Source organism: Mus caroli, chromosome 5, assembly GCF_900094665.2.
Source record: "Mus caroli chromosome 5, CAROLI_EIJ_v1.1, whole genome shotgun sequence".
Classification (NCBI taxonomy): Eukaryota; Metazoa; Chordata; class Mammalia; order Rodentia; family Muridae; genus Mus; species Mus caroli.
In genome coordinates, this window is record NC_034574.1 from 30,702,606 (window position 1) to 30,725,748 (window position 23,143).

Genomic DNA, 23,143 nt, shown 5'->3' on the forward strand with positions numbered 1-23,143 from the left:
TATCCTAAAGGATAGGGACTGTCCTTAGGTCTAACTAATGGAGGCAGGTGGAGTCAAAACACATTTTTGGAGCATGTAGAAGCTAGTTTCCATTAGCAAGGTTTCTGGGCAAGAGATCCCAGAGGCAGCCCGTTCTTTTGTGGGCATCTGAGACTGGAAGTACAGCTGCCAGCAGAGTCTCTTGGTTTATAGGATGTAAAGAAATGTGCTGTTTCCTCGGGGCTTCTCCTCTTTACCACAGCCTTTGGCCTCCTGGTCCCCTTTGAAATAGATGGACAATACTGATGACTGGGGAGGAATTTCTGCTTCTGTCTCAGTAGTACATGGAACAGCCCTGACCCGGGCCAAATATCCCTGACCTGTGCCTGTTCATGCAGTGCCAGATCCTGTATGTTCTCATTCTGGGCCCTGCGCATCCGTGCTCCCTCATCTCTCTAGGCTGTCTTCTTGTAGTCTCTTGTGCCCACCTGTTGTCACCACCGACACGAAGCAGGATCCACCTGCGCCTCCCTATGCTTTCCTTTCAGTCTGTTTTTCCACGCCCTTCGCTGGACGCCTGACGTCACAAGGGAATCGATTAGCGTGTGGGCAGGATGGCGAGAGGGCAGGATGTGCCAGAGCCTCCTCAGTGTGCACCGCCTAGCGTCAGCCGAGCCGTGAGAGCGTCTGGGGCATAAGGCGAGGTTGCCTATCTTTGGAGTCTAGACACCTGCGTCTGGATCCCAACCCATTCAGACTTCGCCGTGTGTGTGTGTGTGTGTGTGTGTGTGTGTGTGTGTGTGTGTGTGTGTGATTAAATCCTGCGTCTGGATCCCAACCCATTCAGACTTCGCCGTGTGTGTGTGTGTGTGTGTGTGTGTGTGTGTGTGTGTGTGTGTGTGNGTGTGTGTGTGTGTGTGTGTGTGTGTGTGTGTGTGTGTGTGTGTGATTAAATCCTGTTCCTGCTTCGCTATCCCGCTTCTCCCCCTCCGCTTCAGTTTCCCCTCTTCTGTGCATTGGTAAGGAAGGGAAAGTCTTCTCCTGAGACCTTCCATCACTCTTGTAGAGTTGCTCCAAGATCTCTTTTCCTTGGGCCTCCTTCTTTGAGATTCCAGTGCTGAGATGAGCTACAGTCCTACACGCCTCCCTTAGACCCTGTTGACAGCTCTGCAGAGCTCTCGGAGCAGGTGCAGGAGGGTACCTGCGCTACCACCAGTCTGCGCCTGAGCAGAACACACAGCCTGCCGGGACTTGTAGTCCGCACGTCCAACTGCGGTGGCGCGCAGGCGGGCAGCGGGGGCACTGCGCCTACACTTCCCAGGATGCGACCCTCCCGCGGCTCGACAGGGGCGTGGCCTAGATGAGGGGCGGGGCAAAGGGGCGGGGCGGGAGCCCCGAGCTGCAGTGGCGCTGCGGGCAGCAGGTACTGTGTGCGCCCAGCCGCTGGCCTCAAGCGTACTGAGGATCCTGCCAGCGCCGCACCTGCCCGCCCGGTCCTCGGGCTGTCGCAGCGCGGGGACCACCCTACTGGGAGCTGCCGCTGACATGAGCGCAGGTGAGAGCTGCGACCCTGAATCCGCGGGTTCGTAGCGGCAACCTCAGTAGGGTCTCGAGGACTGGGTACACCTGCAGTGCGTAGCCAATTCCTCTAGCCAATTCCTGAGACCAGCGGCTCCACCCAACTTTTTCTCCAGGGTGTGCAGCCCCGAAAGGCCGGCCTGCAGCCTCTGTCTCTGAGCCGGGGGCGCGGAGCGGCATATGCCGGAATTTCTTCCCACCGTGCCAGCTAGGGTGGCTGCGCAGAGCTGTCTGGCGGGCGTCACTCCTTGCTTCTCGTGGGGGTCCCAGGTTGCTTCAGTAAAGGGGTCCAGGTCTCGGAAAAGGGCCCTGGGTCGCCGCAGTCTTAACCGTAGAGAGAGGTGTGATGACAGGCGGAGCTTTGCAGCAGGGGACTCCGCCCTTGCGCGGTTCCCGCAGAGCCTGGGTGGTGGCGTCTGGCAGACCCTGAACTCCCCAGGTTCGCCGTTGCAGATCTGAGTGCTAGAGGCTGTATGTGTGTCAGTCCCGGAGCTGTCTGTGCGCTGTTGTCCTTCTAGCCCTTCAGTTCTGAGCGTCTCAGCCCTACCTCTCTCGCCGCACCCACCCACAGGGATCTGACCGCCTCTGTGTGATGCTGGAAAATCCCACGTCCCTGCAACCCAGCAGCGCCTGTGCTCAGAAGGAAACTGAGATCTAGAGCTGGGAGGCCTTGGCTCAGAAAGCATCTGTACATCACCTCAGAATGCACCCATCTGACAGCCTCAAGAGTTCCGCTTGCAGGGAGGGCTGATCCTTTCATTCCTCAAGAGAGAGGGGTTGGCCTCCATTTTCAGGAGCCATGGGATGACCAGACTTCAATGACTTGAGCTCTGACAAGTGATAGGGATTCGAACCCAAGGTTCCCTGACTCCAGCATGCTCCCCCCCTCCCCCACACACAACCCCCAAGCCGAAGTTGCTACTAGCAGCAGTGTGGCCCTTGGCTACATTGCATAGGCCAATGGGTACAGCAGCTTCCTCTAGGAGAAAGTGGACAGGGAGGGAATGAGCTTGGAAACAGCTCACTGTAGGCTCTTAGCCTGAAGTACCTCCTCCCAGGGGACTGTCCCCTCTCCCTCCTAGCTAAGGAAGGAGGGACTTCTACCGTGGATGTTGAGAGTAACTGAGAGCAAGTGGTATGGGAGGCGGGATCCCTCCTGAGATGGCCAACCTGTTACCTGTGGGTGTAAGGCAAGGGCATCCTCAGACTTGGCAGGACCTCCAGACATTTATCTGATGGCGGTGGGGATAATGGCTGGGTGTGTGCGGGTTAATTTCATGCTTTCAGGACATAATTGATACCTCTGTGTCTCCTGTAATCAGGGGCCCTCAGAGGGAGCACAGGTGCCCACACTTTGCATTCGAATTCGAATTCGTAGTGTTTGTCCCCAGGGGAGGAGGGCTGGGATTGTTATGGCAAGGAGACTGAGGTTTGAACCATGGCGTGTCTGATGGTCTTTGCACTGGGACACCTTCCCAGTCTTGGCCTGCTCACCTGGAACTTCGGTTCCCCTCTAAGCAGGAAAACCTCACACGCAGCAGCCCCTCAGGAGTGTGGATGGTCATTGCCAGTGCTGGGTGCTCTGGGCTCCATTTGGAAATGGAGCACAAGTGTTGTCTGGCCCACCTGTGGATCATGGCTTAGCTTTGGCCAGCCTAATGCATACACAACAGAGATTCACCCTCATCGACAGGAGGAGAGCAGGAAGAGGCACATGGGTCCCAGTGTGGCTGCTGTGTACATATGGCAGGTCAGGGCTTTCATTGTCAACAGGGAAAGACTCCACTGTGCCACCCCTGGGATGGCTGGCACCGTTCTGGAACCTGGCATGGATGAGCGTCAGGGAGTGATACTGGTCCAGATGGGCAAGTGATGGGAGCCCCTGGCAACCTGTACTATGTCTTTGGCTAGAAGTTCCTTCCCAATTGTGGTGGGGACAGAGTGGGTGCTGCTGGGGTATGACAGCACAGTGCTGCTCCATGCTAGTTCAGGTGTGGCACAGAGGCCTGTGAATGCCACCCTGGCTGTGGTTGCCTGTTGATTTCAAGTGACCAGGGAAAGAAAGGCTTACAGAGTGCCACAGCAAGGCAGTAGGAGATGCTGTTCCATGGCATGTGGTCTTGTTCTAAATCCAGTGTACTAGTCATGCTGTTCTCTGTGCCTCAGTTTCCCCAGATGTATGGAGGGAATCTCTACAGTTGTGTGTGCAGTGTAAAGTGAGCCTGTAAGGTGGTGTTGGGAGTGAGGCTATACTGCAGCCGTGTGGCCACAGCGGGATAAGGGGGCTAAGATCCAGGAGTGGATATGATGGACACCATGCTGGCTCAGCCACCGTGCACTGGGTCTCAAGGAAGGCTGTGTACTTGCTAAGATGTACCTGGAGGTGGCTGTAAGCCTGACTGAGCTGAGGTAGAGGAATGTGTGTGTGTGTGTGTGTGTGTGTGTGTGTGTGTGTGTGTGATTCTGTAACTAAGTACCACAGACCAGGGGGCTTTATGAGAGAAATCTATTTTTGGACAATCCTGGAGCCAAAGCAACCAAGATCACGGCATCTGCAGACTGATTTCTTTCTCTTTGGCTCGTAGACAGCATATCCTTCCTGTGTCCTCACAGAGTTGTCCCTCTGTGTGCCTGTGTCCTGAAATCCTCCTCTTCCAAGAACGCCATGCTGATTAGATGAGGGTACATAAGGCTCATTTCATCCTGATGACCACTGTCAAAGCTGTGTCTCCACATACAGCCAGTCTAAGGTGCTGTGGTCAGGAGTGCACTGTGGGAATTCCGGTCATAACAGCTGAAGGACTGGGAACCCGGCTCAGCCACCTTTTACTCCCGTGGCTGCCGTGTAAGCAGCTGGATGGGACCTGGGGTTGCTTTGGGTGCACCTACTCCCACTCAGGACACTGGGGCCTGGAGAAAGACAGGCACCCATCCAGGGTCAAGGAAAGTCCTTTGTGCGTCCAGAAGCAGCCTGGCCTTCTAATACACTTAGAATGTGGCACTCACTCCTCCTAGCCCAGGAGTTGGCAGCGTGTGGCCACACGCTGTCTGCCTGCTTGGGTACCACTAACATAACAGAGCAGGTCACCAGCCAAGGTGGGGAACAAAGAATGCTGGCCACCATACTTTCATTTTGGAAATATTTGCTAAGTGCCTACTGTGTGTCTGTGATGCTGTAGGCTCTGAGACTGCAGCAAACAAGAACGTGAAGAAACGATCAGTTCCTAGGTGGGTGTGGGAGGCGTTAGCAATCAATATTGATGACTTCTCGGTGTTAGCAGAAAATGTTTAAGAAAACCAGTTTCATTAAGAAACAGCAGAGGGGAGCTGGAGAGATGGCTAAATGGTTAAGAGCACTGGTGCTTTTCCTGAGGCTGAGGGTTTGATTCCCAGCAGCCACTTGGTGGCTTATAACCATCTGGAACCCCAATTCCAGGGGGATCTGGTGCCCCCTTTTGGCCTCCTCAGTCACCAGGCACACAGGTGGTGCACAGGCATACATGCAGACAAAACACTTGTGCACATAAACTATAAAATAAAATAAATAAAAAGTAGCAGTGGAGCATGAAACCACACATCCCTTTATGGTGTCAGCTCTACCACACAAGGAAGAAAGCCTTAGCAGGAAAATGGCCGGCATGGCTGAGGCAGCTCTGACAGCCACTCTCAGGCTGTTCTTCTCTGTAATGAGATGCAGAGTTGAAAGCAGGAGGCAGAGTTGTTTTGGTTCTGGGAATGATGACGATGCAGGGAAAGGGGATGTTCCATACTGTAGGAATCTCTGCCCTTCACACAGAGCACAAAGGGGCATCATTAGAATGCCAGGCCACTTCTGGCTGCACAAAGGACTTGCCTTGACTCTGGATGGGCGCCTGTCCTTCTCTGGGCTTTGGTGTCCTGCGTTGGCGTGGGTACATCCAGAGCATTCTCAGGTCCCTTCTAGCTGCTTACACATTGTCCACGGCTGGGTAAAGTCAAGCAAGCACAGGAAGGCAGTGTCCCATCTCCCCTAACAGCCCCACTGTGGGTCAGGCGTAACAGAGAGGAAGCCCCCAAACCCTGAAATGTATCAGGAGTTATATCTGGCCAGGATGCTGAGGACTATGGGCTGGCATTCTCTGGTTCCATATGCCCTGTATCCCCAACGTGACCTTTTTTCCTATGATGATCAATGTTAATTTCTGAGCTAGCTACCCTAGATTAAGTTTCTGATAATGAGGTAGTTTGGTATTTTCTAGAATCCTGTTTGAAGTTCGTGAACTCTTGGGAAGTCAATTAGTATCCCAGGAAAGAGAGTGTCCCATGATCCTTTAAGTGTTCCTAAATCACCTGCCCAGCACACTGTAGAGCTCTGAGCAGAGGAGGGGGAGGAAGGTGAGCCCCAAGGAAGGCCCTGTCCTGTTACTGGCCCTTTAAAAGGGGACACTGTCTATTCTCAGGGCCAGTCTAGGCCATAGTTGCTGTCACTGGCAGCTGTTGGGAGTCATGGATGCTGGCCCAATGCCCACTGTGATCTCGAGTCTGTGGCTGTTCTTTGCATGGGCGCCTTGAGCCCTTCCTTGTGCTTATGAGCCTCACAGGCGGGGAAGACCATCTCTGGAATCAGGGCTCCTGGGCTGGCTTCTTGCCTCTGCTGTCCTCTATATTTCCCTGATCATGTGTCAGGATCTTGGGGGACCAAGGGTGCTAGGTGCTCAGTACCACTGCCAGCTGCGGGGCAGAGCCTCAAAGAGCAGGTAAAAGAGCCACAGCAGGAAGACATTGTGACAGGCAGTGTCAGCTCCTGGCTTTAGTTGCTATCATGCACTGTGATGGGGGCTTGTAGACTGCTTCAAGCATGCTGGGCTACAACCAAGTTGCTGCTCAGAGCCCCGAGCCTGCTGATCCCTGGCAGAGTAACTCGAGTGCTTCATCTCTGTTTACTCCGGGAATATTTCCACCACCACACAGCTCAGGGCTACTAGGGTATCCGCCACACTTGGGGAGGACAGACAGGCTTATATGTCACCTCAGTAACCATGCTCACAGGGTGCTTCCTCAGGGCCTCCGGCCAGACCAGGGATCTTCTTTCTCTTGTATCCTCTTCATGCCACACATGTCTAGTGCTGGGGGTTCCCCCGCACGGAGGGGAAACTGAGGCCTTGCTGGTTCCAGCAGTTACCTGGTGTCACAAAATTGGTAAGTGGAGGAGCTGGAATTTGAACCCCAGAGAGGCTGGCACAACCCCCACTGCCCCGTGTCTCCCTGATGAAGTGGGTTGTATCTGGTCCTTCTCCACCTGGGTGCCCTGGCCAACAGCTGGGGAAGTTTGTTGCCTGGTGATGTGCGGATGGCTGCTTTGTGTGTGTAGGTCAGACCCTGGAGCGTTACCTCAGAGCTTCTCTGTCTTCTCACCTGAGCCAGAGTGCTTTGCTCAAACCTCCCAGTTACGGGGTTTGCTGGTGCAAATCTCCAGTGGTTTCCTCCGCCTTCCGAAAAGTCTCCTCTTGGGGTCATTGATCCACACTTTGACAGATCTGATCACAGAGAGAAATTCTTACAATGAGCAGCTCACATGCCGCCCTACAGGTAAGCTCGACTCCAGGTTCAACACTGACCCCCGTCTCAGATACCCACAGCATGCATGCCAGGCCTTGGCCCTCCAGAGCCCGCTATCCACTTGAAGGTGGCAGTCATTATATCCAGATCTCTTCTCATTTCCATTGCCCTGCCCTGCCAGGGTCTCCCTTAGGGCAAGTTACTGTCACTTCTTGTGACTTTGTGTACTTGGGTGCAATAGCAGAGTCACCTTGGAGTATGTGATCCTGCCTAACCATGACATCTGTTTCTGAGGCTGATATCATTTTGGGTAATGTGCTGCCAGCCTTCCTCATCTGACATCTTCACCATGTCACCTTCTGGGGAAGTGTGTTGGCTCTCATGCTTTGGTTAGGATTAGGATTCTACAGCCTGACGTGGAGGAGGCACCTGAGTTGCATGCACAGTAACTGCCTTTTTGGCTCCAGGGGAAGGATTAGGGCAGGTGTGGGGTGGGCTTTCATTCTGAGACCCTCACTTCTGCTGTCTGGCTGAGCACGGGGGCTGGTCCTAGATGCTCTCCACTTGGGGGCATTTGGTTGGTGGTGAACTGGTGTGTCCCAAGCAGGTACTGTGTGGATGCTATATCAGGGGTCTCATGCTACCTGCCCGATGGCTGAAGAGTTCCCAGTCTGTGAGGGCAGTCTGTACTCTATGGAGAGCATAGGGGCCCCTTGGCACAGTGGGACTCCAGCCCTACTGTTAGATACGCTTCTCCAACTGCCCTTGGCCACAGTTCGCCTGCCTGTGAGGCAGAGGTAGCACCTGCTTTGGGGGATTCTTCAAGACCTGGCAGGTACTTGGAAGCAGGAGAATAGGAACATCTGGAACACCCTGCACCACTCGGGAAGCACCCAAATTTGTCCTCTGCGTGAGGTCAGCTTACCTCCTAAGCCATTTTTGCAACATGCCTGTCTTTTTACTGCTTCTTGGTCCAGAACCACCCCAGACTTGTTTACATCTCTGATCTCTAGGGAGCTCCCAGTCAGTGCATCAGCTTATCCTCAGAGGGAGAGGCACGGTATACTGTATTGCGTCATGGCTCCTGAATTGAGCTTTCTAGGCCTTGGGGTCTTGATACCTAGCAGCAGGGAGAGGCAGTGAGGCAGCATGCTGGCAGAGAGCTTGCAGGAGTCTGGCCTCAGGACACAGCGGACCTCAGAATCCTTCTCCAAGCCTCCAAGCCTCCAAGCCTCTTAGAGTGCTCCTGACAGGTGGCTCCTTGACACCTGCTCTGGAAGAGTGAATGGGTGCAGTAGTGTCTTGCTTGATGCTTGGCTCCCCTGTCACTCAGAATACATATGCTTCTCTGAGACTTTCAGGATCTGACACGGCAAATGACACCTTCAAGCCCCCTCTCCCATTGGTGCTTTAGTAGGCACAAGATGCCTACAGAGCAGATCCCTAAGGACTGCCTTCATTGTCGCCAAGGTGACGTGTGACATTCCAGTACTTTGTCCTTAATGGTCTTGGCTTCAGTTATTGGTGGGCACAGGAGGGTGGTGGTGCTTCTGGTTAATAAGGAGGGGACCCTAGAAAGCTGGAGGGAGAGAATGTTGGGGAGAGGCAGAAAGGAGCGTGGGATGGAGGGAGGGGTGGCACATTGCATCACCACAGGTGATGGTGACAGGGTTGATTCTTCTGCAGCGCCCTGGGGACATATGGATATCCTCACAGGCCCAGGAGGAAGCTGGGGTCTTTCTCCTAGCCCAGTGGTTCTCGACCTCCTGACACTGCGACCCTTTAATACGGTTCCTCATCTTGTGGTGACCCCCAACCATAAAATTATTTTCATTGCTACTTCATAGCTGTAGTGTTGCTACTGTTATGAAGCCTAATGTAAATCTCTGTGTTTTCCCATGGTCTTAGGTGACCCTGTGAAATGGTTGTGACTGACAGGTTGAGAACTGCTGTCTGTCCTGGACTGTGACTTCTCTAGGAACGGGCTGGTTTTGGGGAGCTTAAAATCCCACACTGTCCTGGGTGCGGGGAGCAAAACTCTTAGAGGTGAAGGAAGGCACAGGTGTAGGTAGGCAGGGCAGTGTTCCGGGAGAGCAGGGGTCAGGGGGAGGGAAGGAGGACATGGGGGAGGGGAGGAGAAGGAAGAGGGAAAAGGGGGAGGGGGAAGAAGGGAGGGAGGAGATGGATGAAGAATAGGAAGAGAAGGAAGAGGTAGGGGATGAATAAGAGGGAGTCACCTTGAGAGTGTTGCTACCTGGTGCTTCTGGCAGAGCTTAAGTTTGGTCTAGCCTCAGCCTGGTTGAAGCTTCCTTTGTTCCAGGAATCAGACTCTGCCCCTACTTAACCTCAGAGCTGTTCCAGGATGTTCTGGAAGTCTTCAGTCACAAGCTCCTCTGTCTTGACTGCTATCCCTGCTTGCCCTCTCCCTGCCCCCTACCCCGCCCCATTCTGGACTTGGCCTGCTTTTCCACTGAAGTTCTGGCCTGCTCCAGCTGCGCATGACCACAGAGCCTTCCACTCTATCACACTGTTGTCTCCTTCCTTAGCTTCGAACCCGTGGACTTCCCTGCTGAGAACTCAGGTCAGGTTCTGTCTGCTGTGCAACCTAGGGCTGCTACTGACCCTCTCTGATCTGCTTTGTCACAGACAATGTAAGGGCTGGATTCCGACTCCCGGGGGGCTCCTGTCCTAATTTTTGGAACTTGTCACTGTGTCAGCTTTACATGGGCAGAGGGAGTGTTTGAGTAAATGAGGGCCCGGCCGTGGGGACGCGATTCTGGGTTACCCAGGTGGGTCTTCATTGGTGAGAGGCAGGTCAGAAGGGATGAAAAAGTGGCAACCAGAACAGAGCCAGGAGGGAAACTTCTGGGCTGCTGGCGCCAAATATGGAGGAAGGGTCATGAGCCACAGGATGTGGGATGACCCCCAAGTCCTCCTCCACAGCTACCCCAAACTATTTTCCTCATTGAGGGGATCTGGTTTTAGTGGAGTTCAATTACTACACATCTGTAGTGTCCCTTTGAGTATCATTCTTCCAGGAAGCTCTTTCAATACCCATGTGTGGCTGAATGTGTCCCTGGCACCTCTGAGAATAGAAGCCACATGCAATTCTTCACTGCGATTTTGTGTTCCCAGGGTGAGGTGAGACACAGCTGGGGCTGGGGACGATCTTGTTTCTTACCCCAGAGCCCCTTGGGTTTGAGGCTGTTTGTGCCCTCTCTCGGATGTGGGACCTGGCTGGCTCTAGATGCTGGTGGCATTGGGGGATTGCCTATAGTCAGGTGCTTCCTGCTCACCTAGACAACGCTATACAGAGCCAAGGAGCAGGGGAGCCCTCTGGCTGTTGTCCCTGCTGGCCCTATGGAGGATTAGGATAGCACAGATATGTCCACTGGGAGACCAGTGGTGAAGCCTGGCTGATGTTGCTGTGTCGTTGTGCCTCCCACAGTCTCTAAGATAGTTAATACATGCCTGTTTCTGCTTTGGTGGCTCTCTGCATTCCATGGCTTATAGCTGCATCAGTTCAATCTCTAAAACCAGGCCTGCAGCCATGTCTTCCATCTTCCCACGGTGACCTGCTTGTGTAAATTCCCTCTGCTTCCTTCTCATAAGAACAGCTGGCACGTCACCCAGACAGTCCTGGGTGACATGGATTTTACCTTCATGGCACCTTAGTCACACCACAAAACCCTAATACCCACATGAGTATCGTATCCCCAGATCGTTTGAGGAGGAGAATGACGGCTTTTGAAGATCATTAGTCAGTCAATACAGCTTCTGGGATATTCTGTGGCTGGGTTCATACTTCTTCTTTTTTTTTTTTTTTTTTTTTTTTTTTTTTTTGGTTTTTCGAGACAGGGTTTCTCTGTATAGCTCTGGCTGTCCTGGAACTCACTTTGTAGACCAGGCTGGCCTCGAACTCAGAAATCCGCCTGCCTTTGCCTCCCGAGTGCTGGGATTAAAGGCGTGCGCCACCACGGCCCGGCGGGTTCATACTTCTTTACACCTATAGTCTGAGAATGTGAGGGTAGCTTTTCATAGGGGTGTTTCTCTTAATTCGCTAAATGTAAACACTCTGTCTGCCCCGAGCTTGCCATTTCTATAGCCGGGAGACAGGGCTGTCTCTTAGAAGCAGTTAGGGAAACATACTGAGCCTTAAGTACTCCGGACTCCTGAGAGCAGGGTGCTGCCTTGGGAGGTGTTGCTCCCAGTATGGCTGGGGGCTGGGCATCAGAGGAAGGGCTGCGTCATCCACTGATGCATCCAGGCAGAGATTACAGGCAGAGAAAGCCGCTGTCTGTTCCACAGGATCCCCCAGGCCTCCAGGCCCTAGGACCCAGCGTTAAGTACTTTCATGTGGGTTGCACTTAAGGATATTTGCAAAGCTAGAAATTAAAATACAGATTTTTTTTTAAAGTTGTTAAATTAAAAGTGTAATAAACTGCTCTTGCGTGAACCCGTGAGCACAGTTAATGGGTGTGGAGTTGCTCTGTAGGATTGTGAATCTTGTTAGCACCCGGATTCACAGTGGCCAGACTCTGAGGTCTGGTTCCATGATCAGTTGATTACTATATCACATGTGCGGCCTCTGCAAAGCTCCACTGCAGTCTGGAGACAGTGAGGGCGACTGTCAGCTCCTGTCACCAACCGGAAGGACCTACAGCAATCACTTATAAACAGAAAATGCTTCTGTGAGCTCTGCTCCGTGGGGCTCCCAGGGCTCTCGGGCCCCTGCTGGGGTGGGGGCACATGGCAGAGTAATTCTGCTCACCTCGTGGCATAAAAGGAAAAGAGGATGAGGAAGAGGCTGAGCCCCACTGTGTGCTTAGAAGGCACACTCCCAGGGGCCTGAGACTTCCCTTGGCCACACCTCTTAAAGATTATGTCACCACCTCCCAGTAGTGCTACCTGAGGACCTAGCCTTCATTACTGCAGCCTTAGGGAAATTTAAAAAACCAAATCGTAACATCCCTGCACGATGCAAAGCCTCATATCAATCTCAGAGTGCAGACGGCACCCCTCCATTCCCAAGACCCAACATGTCTCTCCTGCCCTAGTGCTTCTTTGAAGTCCAAGTTCAAAATAAAAACAACAAAACCAACCCACCAAAAAGCCCAAGTTTAAGGCTTCCAAGACTCAAAAAGTCTAAGCTGTGAGGCCCTGTTTAAAAAAATTAAAGAAAATTATATTTTCTGGGGTCATCATTCCTATATGAAATTTAGGAATAGGAAAATGAGAGATATTGGCCCAATGCAAGATCCGAGCACAGCAGGACAGACATGAGGTAGACTGTAGAAGGATGCAGTCCCTCCCCAGTTCCCGAGGGCTTAGGCAGTTCTGCCACTTCAGCCTTGTTGGCCGTCACCCACAGCCTCTCTCCAGTGGGTTTATATGTTATCAGTGGCTTCCCTTAGCATCTCCTGGGGCCGTTTGCAGGAATTCCAGTCCTGTAACTTTGGCCTGGTCTTTTTTGGGCCTTCCTTTGTCATGCCAATGAAAGCCATCCTGACCCATAACCCCACATTCTGCACCGCTATGACGCCAGCATCCCACGGACAGTGCAAGATCTGTGAGCAGAAGGGGTTGTTTTAGGGCTGGCTTGGACCACAACTGCTGCAATGGCTTCTGGGTGCCTTGTTAGCCCAACTTAGGTGGCCTGAGACACACTGAGCACCCTGGTGCCCTTTCAAGGAAGCATTCTGTCCTGGAAGCTCTCTGAGACAGCTTTGCCTCGTTTGTTTCTGGTCTCTGTGCCTATGGTGTCTCTGCAGACACTTGCCTCTCTCTCAGGAACCGCAGGTATAAGATGCCAGGGAGTTAGCAGCCATACCCTTTGACTAATATTTTTCCCAGGCTCCTTCTGCCCTACGCTGAACTTTCCAGATTTCTCTGCTTGCTCCTCTTTGCTCCTCCTTCTTGTTATAAATCTGGTGAAATGCAGCCAGCAGTTTCCACACTCCCGCTAGAGATGCCCTTGCCAGAGCCTGACTGTTGTGTTGCCATGACATGGTCTCTGTCAGATAAACCAGCCTGTCCTCTCACAGGCTGACAGGACATTGAAGAATACAGCCATATTCCTCACTGAGGTATAACGAGGGAGAGCACTTGCCCAATTCTGGGTAGAATCCCTATTCCATCTAAGTTATCCTCAGCAGAGACTCCCCTGTACACATTTCCTGTGGCATCCTGATCTTCTGAGCTCCCTGAATTGCTCTCTGAGCTTCTCCAACAGTGTGCAGACTCTCCTGTAGCTGAGCTGTTCCTCCGGATGCCTCCAGACCCCTTGCTCGGCCCATAGGCTCTTCCACCTGCCTTAGCACAGTTACAGTCAATAGCTTCTAGTACAATCTTCTGCTAGCTTTCTGTTGCTATCACAAAATACCCAAGGACATTTAACTTATGAATAGAAGAAGGTACCTATCCTGATCTGGGGTTTCAGACGTACCAGTCTCTCATTGGGCAGGTCCACTGCTTTCTGTTCCCTGATGTTGTTGATGGTGATGGTTGGGCACGTGCGGCAGAGAAACTGCTCACCTCACAGGAGTGAAGCAAGAGGAAGTGGAGAGGTTGGGACCTCACTGTCTGCTTCAGAGGCTCGGATGGTTACTGTTAATTATCTAAAATCACCTGGGACATGGGCCTGTGGGGGATCATCTGTGCCAGTGGAAGTGGGAAGACCCACCTTACACAGGGATGACCTGGACTGGGTAAAATGGAGAAAGTGAGTTGAGCACTAATGTTTGCTCATCTCTCTCTCTCTCTCTCTGTTTCCTAATTGTGGTCCAGCTCCTGCTGCCTGGACCTCCTGCTGGCATGGTCTGTGCCTTGAGCCCAGGACAAAAGTAAACCCTTCAGTTGCTTTTGTCAGAGTATTTCATCACATCTACGGGACAAGAAACAAAGCTGGGAGATTAACTCCAGTGATCCAAGGGCCTCCCTCTAGGCTGCATCTCATAAGGGCTCCCCTTCCTCATAGGACCACCCTGGGGGTCAAGCCTTCAACACACACTCCTTTTGAGAACACTCAGTATCTGTCTTAAAGTTTTATTTCTGGACCACAGCAACTCTTATAAAGGACAACATTTGATGGGGGCTGGCTTACAGTTCAGAGGTTTAGTCTTTTATCACATGGCAGCCCGCAGGCAGACATGGCACTGGGGAATTAGCTGAGAGGTCTACATCTGGATCCCCAGGCAGTAGGAAGAGAGTGACTCACTAGGCTTGGCTTGAGCTTCTGAAACCTCAAAGCCCACCTTTAGTGGCATGTCTCCTCCAACAAGGCCACACCTACTCCAGCAGGGCCACACCTCCCAATTGTGCCACTCCCTATGAACCTAAGGAGCCATTTTCATTCAAACCACCATAATATCCAAACAATAACATCAACCGATGTCCAGAACTTTCTAGTCTTAGTAGCAAAATGGTCTTGACCTCAATAAGCCCCAAGAGCTCCTTGGGGACTACTAGAAATCTCTGGGTCACTCTAAGAACTTCTGATTAAGGATGGAATATCATACTCTTGTTAAAGTGAAGCTGAGGGATTAATAGACTGAGCATCGGTGTCATCGACAGATGCAGAGTTCAGGATCTGTGTTAGTACACAGCGCTGTCTTACGTCAGAGGGAAATCCATCAAGAGGTAAAGGCGCTATGAGAACTCTTCCTTTACCTCAGCTCATTGCTTCTCAGGTTCTCAGAGCTGATTCATTTCAAGGCTGTGTGAATGATGCTCAGACTGGTCTCAAGGATGTTCCCCTGGAGAGCAGCCATTGGCTTCCCTACCCACGGCTGGTAGTCTACACTCACTGCAAAGCCTGGGCTCTGAGTGACACCTGGCAGGCTGCCAGTCCAGGGGCCCACGTGTTTGCGTGTTGTGATCTCCGGTGATGGGTTCATCTGCAGTTATGAACGAAAGAGGGGCTTCTGTGCAGGAGCAAACTTCACGTTGCAGATGAGAGATTACTGCTCTTCTGAAATTCTGTGTCCTTGGTCAGAGGGAATGCTCACACCTGGCAGTGCTTCAGCGGAGAGCTAAATATACCCCGGGTGTGGCGACCTCAGAGCCCAGGCTGCTGAAGGGGGCGGGGTGAGGCCCCAGGGTGGGGCGGGGCCCCAGGGCCCCATTGTTTCATCTCATGGCAATCAATGCCTGGGTTTTATAGCTTCTAAGGGCTCTGGGTACGCTGGGGACGTGTGCAGGAATGACCTCCAACCCTTACAAATCCCTGTGATGTCACTGCTCCTATTTGCATCTGCTCCTATTCATTGTGTTCCAATTGAACATGAAGTGTGATCTGCCTAAGGTCATGGGATGGGAAGGGCTGGATAGTGGGGTTCAGACCTGCAGGCCAGGAATGTGTGTCTCCCACAGTGCCTTTCCAGTTCTGAAGCCAGTGAAGGTGGCAGCCCAGTGTCTGATAGAAACCATCTGTAATGGTTAATACTTGATAGGGTCTAGAATGACCCAGCAGATGTACCTGGCGCACATCTGGGAGGGAATTTGTAGATTGGATTTACTGGGGAGGGGAGACCCACCCTGAACACAGGCAGCACTGTCCTGCTGGAGTCTCAGATGGAATAAGATGGGGAATATAGGCTGGGTACCTATTTGAAATAATTAACAGTGTCTCTCTCATGGGTGGAGCAAACTGCCCTGTGAGCTGATGGCATAGGGACCATCTGTAGCAAAGCGACAACCTCACCTCTCTAAAGCATCACCCATTTTACAGATGGGCATACTGAGTCGAGGAGGAACCTTCCTAGTGACACTCAGCGTCGGGCTAGCCTTCTGTCCAGATCCCTTACCCCCTCCAGCTACCCCTTCCCACAGACAGATCAGCACTCGGGCAGGGGCTCCTGTTTTTCAGCCGCTGTGAGACAGGGACATTGTGGCACTATTTATTATACACTGAAAGGTACCTTCGTTGTGGAAGGAAAGGTGAGTCCTCCTTTTTACTTGAAATGGGACCATGATTTCATGTCTGGCACCTTGGAAAGTGCATCTGACCATAAGTTGGCATCTTGGGGTGATTTTTGTCCCATACCAGGGGCTCTGGGGCCTCTTTCCCACTGGTTTCCAACTGGTTTATTCTAAGCTAGAGCATCTCCTTTTTCTGACTCTGAGCCCCCCGACACTCTGTGAGGCTCAGTGGGTCTCATACAGGGCTCTCTGCTCAAGCTAGCAAGGCACTTGTCTAAATCGGGCAGCTGGCTGGGTAATTGTCTAAGAAGGACATGACATTTGCTGATGTGACAGATGCCAGGAGACATGGCTCCTAGACCTTAGCCTTCTTCAGCTGGGGCATCCCCTACCCTGCCCCAGTGTCCTTAAGACAACTGGCCCCTAACAGTCGGTATAGTAGTGTGAGACATGCTGGCAGAGTCACTTCTGTGTCCAACTCTGGCTAGGATGCCATTCCTCCCTCAGAAGTCCCCATCCATTGAGGAAGACGCACAAGATGCTAACTAACTACACATGGCCAGAAAGAACTTCTCAAGGAGGCAGTGGGTAGAACCTGACCTCAATGAAATCCTGGCACGTTGCCTAGAGGGGTCCCTTGCAGGAGGATGTCCTGGAGTGGCTTCATTTGTGCCACCTGCCTCATGTGCTATCTGTCTTTTGTGTTTGTGGGTTCCACACTCAGATGTGACACTGTAAGACCTCTCGGTCCTGGGGTTCCTGTGAGGCTGTGTTCAGTGAGGACCCAAGCCTGAAGCAGGGGTGGAAGGTGAGGAAGACAAGGAGAAGCCAAAAGCTCCAAGCACCAGCAGTGCAGATTCCTGGCCCCCCAGGCTGTGCTGATATCACTGGCCAGTCCCAGATCTGCATTTTCCACAAGCTCCACCCCCTTTGCATAGGATTCTGCTGATCTGGCCATAGGACTAACAGGACAATATCCTGTTTAAGATGCTCTGCCACAGAGGGAGGGGAGGACAGTACTAGGAGCTGCTGTGACTAAGGGAGGACCCGGGCATTTGTCACTACACATGGGAGGGGACAGGAGCAAAGGCCACATCCTATGTCTTCTCCCAGCTCCCTCTCCGTAACACCCACACCAGGTCTTATAGGGGTCTACTCAGGCTGACTCTCTGCTGTGGGCCAGGGGCTTCACACAGCTCCAGCAAGGGATCATGCCAACCGAGGGGGCATGCTGGGGCAAGAGACCATGAAGCCAGTGCTACACGACTGGTCATGGGCAAGGCTTCTTGTTGGAAGCCCTGGGTCCCTTCCCTGCCCATGTCGTGACCACAGCCATGCCTCAGGATTGCCAGGAGCTAACAGGCAGCCACAAGCAGTGCAGCCTCTGCCTGCAGCCTGGGAACTGTGCCAAGCCGCCGAGGCTTAGGGAGAAGCCATGGCCTCAAGATTTGGTCCTTCAGGCTCAGGACTGATGGGGCCTGGGACACATGCCCTCCATACCTGTAGGTGGAAGGTCACTGTAAACACATCACCAGTATTCTTCCTGGTTATGGGGGGCTTGGGGTGGGGCTTCTGGGTTGTCTCCAGCTAGGGTATATGGCAGTAGTCATACAATGCAGAGCCCTTGTCCTAGGGGAATTCCTGGCTTAGGGACAGGTGTCCATGGTGTACAGAGCCACACAGACCATGAGAGCCAGAGATGCAGGGAGGAGCCTGAACCCTTTGGAGGCTGACATGGCCAGCCCTTGCTTTCAGTCCTATAAAGGGGGGTTATTCAGGGAAGGACCGAGCCTGCATCCCGAGGAGCTATCTTGTCCTGGGGGCTGCAGCAGCTCAAGGCTGAGGGGAGGGGCCGGTTACCTCTGCCTCTCCATTTTGCAGGCCAAGAGCCAGGGCCTGGCACTGAACAGGCCTTCTTCTCCCACTTAGGGAGACCAGATCATTCAGAAATCAGCCACCTGACTGACATCAACGCACTAGTGTGTGTGCGTCTGGCAAGAGCCATTTCCCCAGGTGCCTATGAACTCTGGTGGGCAGAAATGAATTGCAGCAAGAGCTCTGAACTCTGCGGGGAGGCTGCGGTCTGCAAGGCAGGAAGAAGCCAGCAATTAGAGGAGGTCGAGTCCGGGGCCTGGGCCTGTGGGTTTATTATCCATGATTACAGCTTCCGTTTGCACAGCGCAGCGCACAACTCTGAACACTCGGAGACTGGAGTTCCATTAGACTTCGCTGACCATCCCCAGAAACGCGAAGGGCCCTGGGGGTTGAGGGAAGAAAGCCAAGGCCACATGGCTAGAAAGAGACCAAGCTGGGATCAGAGACTCACCCCTTCCCACCACCTTCTGATGTTTTGTGACATCTGGTCTCTTAGGACTGAGTGACTTGTGTGGATAAGACAAGGCCATGCAGTGGGAGGCTAAGGGGAGGTGACAGTGTCTGAGGCTGGGCTGGTGACAAGTGAGCTCAGAGAGCCTTCAGGGGCCACTGGCTCTGCTGTCCATTGGGGAGTTTCTAAAGGTGCTGTCCAGCAGCCCAGACCTCTTCTGCTTCCAAAGCAACTCTTGCCATTCTCATGATCTTGACCCTGGAGAGCAGGGGACTCTGGGGTCTCCTCTGATGGCCTGAGTGATGTCACTGAGGAGGCTGACCTCTGCTGTGGCTGTACCCTTGCCTGTGTGTTTTCAAGGCTCTCCCCATGCCCATCTTGACTACCAGCATAGGGCCAGGGAAGTGGACGAGGCACTCAAGAGGTAAGTTTGCTTTGAAAAGAGCGTGTGTGTCCTCGTCACCCGAGGAGGGCTACAGTCTGCCTCCTCCAGCCTTTCTCCGTGGTCCCTGCACCTCCCCTGGCTTGGGTACCACTTCTGCTCTCCTCACAGCCTCATTTCCTTCACCAGCATCAAACCTCCCTTCCTTAATAGGTCTGTCCCTGCTTAGTGCAACTCTACTGCCTGTGCCTTGCTGTGGCTCAGCCACAATCTTCCCTGTCTCCAGGTGGGAGCAGCCTTTGTTTTAGTGTGTGTGTGTGTTTTTTATTGTAAAACATGTACAACATCAAATTTACTATTTAAGCCATGTTTAAGTGCCCAGTTGAGTGACATTTGTAGGTCATCCATTTCCAGCACCCTTTCATGCAAACTGTGTCATCACTGACCCCAGCCTATCGCCCCGCCTCTCCCAGCATTCTCTGCTCTGTCTCCTTGTATTTGGTGTGTGCCTTTAATGCCTCGTGTGAATGGATTCCCCCACCACCACCACCGTGTTTGTCTCTCAGCAACTAGCTTTTTTCTCACTAGTACAATGGCCTCAAGCTTCATCCGTGTTGGAACAGATAGAAAAATGTCCTTCCTTTTTCCTGAGACAGAGTCTTGCTATATATCCCAAACTGGGCTGAAAGATGTAATCCTTCTGCCTCATTCCCCCAAGTGCTGAGATTACAGGAGTGTGCCACCACACCTTGCTGACCTTCCCTTTGATGTCTGAGTTCATGGTTTGGACAAATATTGTGTCTGTTCATGATGATGGACACAGGGTAGCTAGTGCTGGATGTGGTCACTGCGGTACAGTGAATCTGGTATGGGATACCCATTCGATGTTATGATTTTGTGTATATCTCAGAGGTAGAATTGCTGTGTCTTGTGATGCTTAGGTATTCTGGGGACTGCCATGTTATTTTCTGTAGTACCCACGCTGTTGGGCCCTGGGTGGAATTGTTTCTGGGGATGGCAGCTTCACAGTAGCTTGGCTGAGGGCTGCCTTCCAGCTGCCTCTCCCTGACCTCTCCTGCAACCTTCTCACATTCCTGGGCCCCACCATGCTGAGTTTTGGAGACTTCAATCAGGCCTCTCTTGCTTCTCACAGCCACGCCTTTGCACAGGCTACCTGTCTCAGGTAGCCTTCCCTCCCTGTTCCTGTCACCCCTCATGATTCCCCATCTGGTGGCTCTCTGCTGTGCTCTTCTGGGAGAGTGCTGGAGTAGGGTAGGGAGGGCTCAGCTGTTGGCTACCCCTTGCTGTTCTGTCTCAGCTGGCACAATACTGTCTGTCTAAAGTCTGTCTCAAGTCCTTTCTGTCTATCCACTTAACCAGACACTCCTGGAAAGAGGATGCCTCCGCCAGCTGTGGATGCCCTGATCCTTCAGCTTCTGAGTCATGGAGGGGCTCTAGTACCTTATGGAAACTTCATGACTGCACAGTACTGGGTCATGTGTGCAGACATCTGGAGATAGCAGTGCCAGGCTGCAGGAGAGCCTGATGACCCAACATGGATTCTCCCCACCCAGAGCTCCAAGGCCCAGGCAGACTCTGTCTGGTGAGGGCCCATGCTAGGTTCCTGGCTGGTGCCCTCTAGCCAAATTCTCTAGATGTCTTTCATAAGGGCATTGATCTCATCCTGAGGGCCCTGCTCTGACTTCTCACCACTCAAAGCCTTCCTCCTAACAGTCACCTTGGGGACAGGTCTCCAGATGTTCGGCCTGTGACAGCCAGCCTCGGCATGCCAGACTCCGGGAGACATATGAGCACTCTGCAGCCTGGGTGGCTGAGGCCTGAGCTAGGAAACTGGCTGCTGGCTCTTGAGACTCCAGTTGGGCCCATGGCCATGCTGCTTGGTGCCATGTGGTGTGGCTCAGTGGTTTGGAAGCAAGTGCCTTGTGCCATATCCTGCATGCCCTGTCCCTGGCACCTTCATGTCTTTGACAGTGGACATTGTTGTCAGAGTCCATAGCCACCATATTGTCGGGAAGGCCAGGCACTCTGGGGGATAATGGGTTGCTGACCCACAGACCTCAGGGTAGCATGGTGCATCTCTCTAGTTATCCCTGTTGTGCCCCATCCACTGCAGGCGTGCTTCCCTACCTCAGGCACGGAGAGTGGCTGCAGGCGGTCTTAGGTTTGTTTGTGTTTTAATCATAGAATTATAGATACGGCACAGTGTCACCCACTGAATCATTTTAGGAGTGTGGCTCAGGGGCATTGAGTGTACTGTCAGTATAAGCATCATTACCTCCTCCCACCTCCCAGCTGTCCATCCTAAACAATGGAAGCTATCATACATGGTGGTGCATGCCTTCAGTCCCAGCACTCAGGTGGATACCTATGAGTGCAGGCTAGTCTGGTCTACATCGTTAGCTCCAGAGGCATAGTGAGACCTCGTGTAAAAACCAACCGGAAGTAGTCCTCCTGAGACTAGCCCACTCTTTCTCACCTTGGCCTGGCCCTCACCATTCTTCTCCTCTCAGCATGAGTTCTTTCCACTGGGGCCCTCAGGAGTGGAACTGTGATACCATCCCTGTTCTTTGGTGACTTAACCTGATGTCCTCGGGGGCCAACCATGAATGCTGTTCCACTGTGGATGAAGCATGTCTGCCTGTCCACAGCAGCCTGTGGGTCCCAGTATCCCAGGATGCCGTTGATAAATCTGAAGTCAGGTGATGGGGCAGCCACCTCTGGGGTGGGCACTGGAGCTCTGGGCATACCTACTTTTGGAGCCTGTCTTGTTTGAATTGCAATTCCTGTCCAGCAGCAGCCAGTGATGTACTTCACCCATACTCCACCACATGCTAGTTCACCCAGCACTGACTGGTTCTGCTCCACCCTGACCCTGGCTGAGCCAGTGACCTGTACCACTCGGTCCTACCTCCAAAACTCACAAGTGGGCAGCACTGACAGGTACTTGTGTGTATGTGCCTGTCTGTCTGTGTATCTCTGTTTGTGCCTATCTCTCTGTGTCAGTGTGTCTGCCTGTCTGTCTGTTTGTGTCTGTGTGTGCCTCTCTCTCTGTGTCTGCCTGTCTGTGTGTCTATCTGTCTATCTGTCTGTGTCTGTGTGTATGCATGTTCCTGTGTGTCAGTGTATCTGTGTGTCTGCTTGCGTGTGTGTGTTGTTGTGTGCACATGTGTACCTGCCTATCTGTCTCTTTCTATGTGTTGGGGGGTGGTAGTCGCATTTGCTTAGGGTGCTAGAGGTTGTAGGACTAATGAAGAAATCAGACTTCAAAGCATATTTTCCAAGTCTGTGACATGGGGAAACTGAGGCAAGGGTGGGTTTGCACAGCTTCAAAGCCAGTTCTGAGCTCTGGTGCCATTGAAGAGGTCTTTGAAGGACAAGCAAGCCAGTAGGGCTCCATCTTATTTCTAGCAGAACTAGCTCCTGCTCTATCAACTTTCCGCTCGCTTTGACAAATTTTTGGAAAAAGATTTTAAGCATGCAGAGAAATTGTAAAAATAAATTATGGCAATCACCCTGTGATCCATGTCATTGGACACACTGACTGCTGATGTATTGTTACAGTTTGCTCTTCTCTGGTCTATTTGGCTCATGTTTCCCTCAGCAGGAAAGTCTGAGAGGCATTTTGCTGGCACCTAAATGGTGAGGGCCCTAGCTGTGTGGCAGCGTGTGGTGAAGCAGAAAGGAAGCTTAGAGCTGGTCAAATGCATTAACATCTGGCCACACGGGATGGCCTGGTGTCTTAGCAACCTGAGCTCCTGATAACTCGTTCATATCCTGGGGCCCAATCAGCCCATCCTATGAGGCAGGCGAACACAAATCCTTTCCAGGGTGGAGTCCCTGTGAGCCACCCATTTCCTGTGGGCCCCACCTCACAGGGCTTCCACCACCTTGCTACTATTAACTGGGGAGCGTCTATCACGGGGCAGGGCATTCATGGGTATCCTTAAGTCTGTTTTCCTCTTTTCCCTGGAGATCCTGGCTAGGCTCACACCATGGCCTGGCTGTCGTATTCCTCCTTCTGTCCTTTATTCTAGAACCTTCTGTCTTTTTGCTTTTGTTTCTTTTCTTTTTTTTCTTCTTCCTTTTTTGTTTTTGTTGTTGTTTTTTGTTGTTGTTGTTTTTCGAGACAGAGTTTCTCTGTATAGCCCTGGATGTCCTGGAACTCACTCTGTAGACCAGGCTGGCCTCAAACTCAGAAATCTGCCTGCCTCTGCCTCACAAGTGCTGGGATTAAAGGCGTGCGCCACCACCACCCGGCTTTGCTTTTGTTTTATGTCACCAATGTGCTTGAAGAGTCCAGGCCTGTTTGCCTTTCATGCCCTGCACAGGTTGGTCTGAGTCTGTAGGCTTGCATTGACTGAGCACCATAGGCTTCGGGTAAACACACTTGTGTGCACCCT

General features: G+C 52.5%; 1 protein-coding gene across 17 annotated transcripts in view; it reads left to right on the top strand.

The window, feature by feature from the left end:
• The first annotated feature begins 1,359 nt into the window (after positions 1–1,359).
• The window catches only part of Ablim2 (actin binding LIM protein family member 2), a 124,094-nt gene continuing 102,310 nt past the window's right edge, over positions 1,360–23,143 (top strand). For 11 of the 17 annotated variants that reach the window (XR_003836711.1, XM_029477527.1, XM_029477532.1 and 8 more), the window contains exon 1: positions 1,373–1,534. Coding sequence is in view for 16 of the 17 variants with exons in the window: in XM_029477527.1 (XP_029333387.1) it covers positions 1,525–1,534 (10 nt within the window). In the remaining variant the exon portion in view is untranslated. Of the gene's footprint in view, positions 1,535–23,143 lie in introns of all 17 variants that reach the window. The other 6 variants (XM_021161740.1, XM_021161743.1, XM_021161741.1 and 3 more) reach the window with 1 other exon arrangement.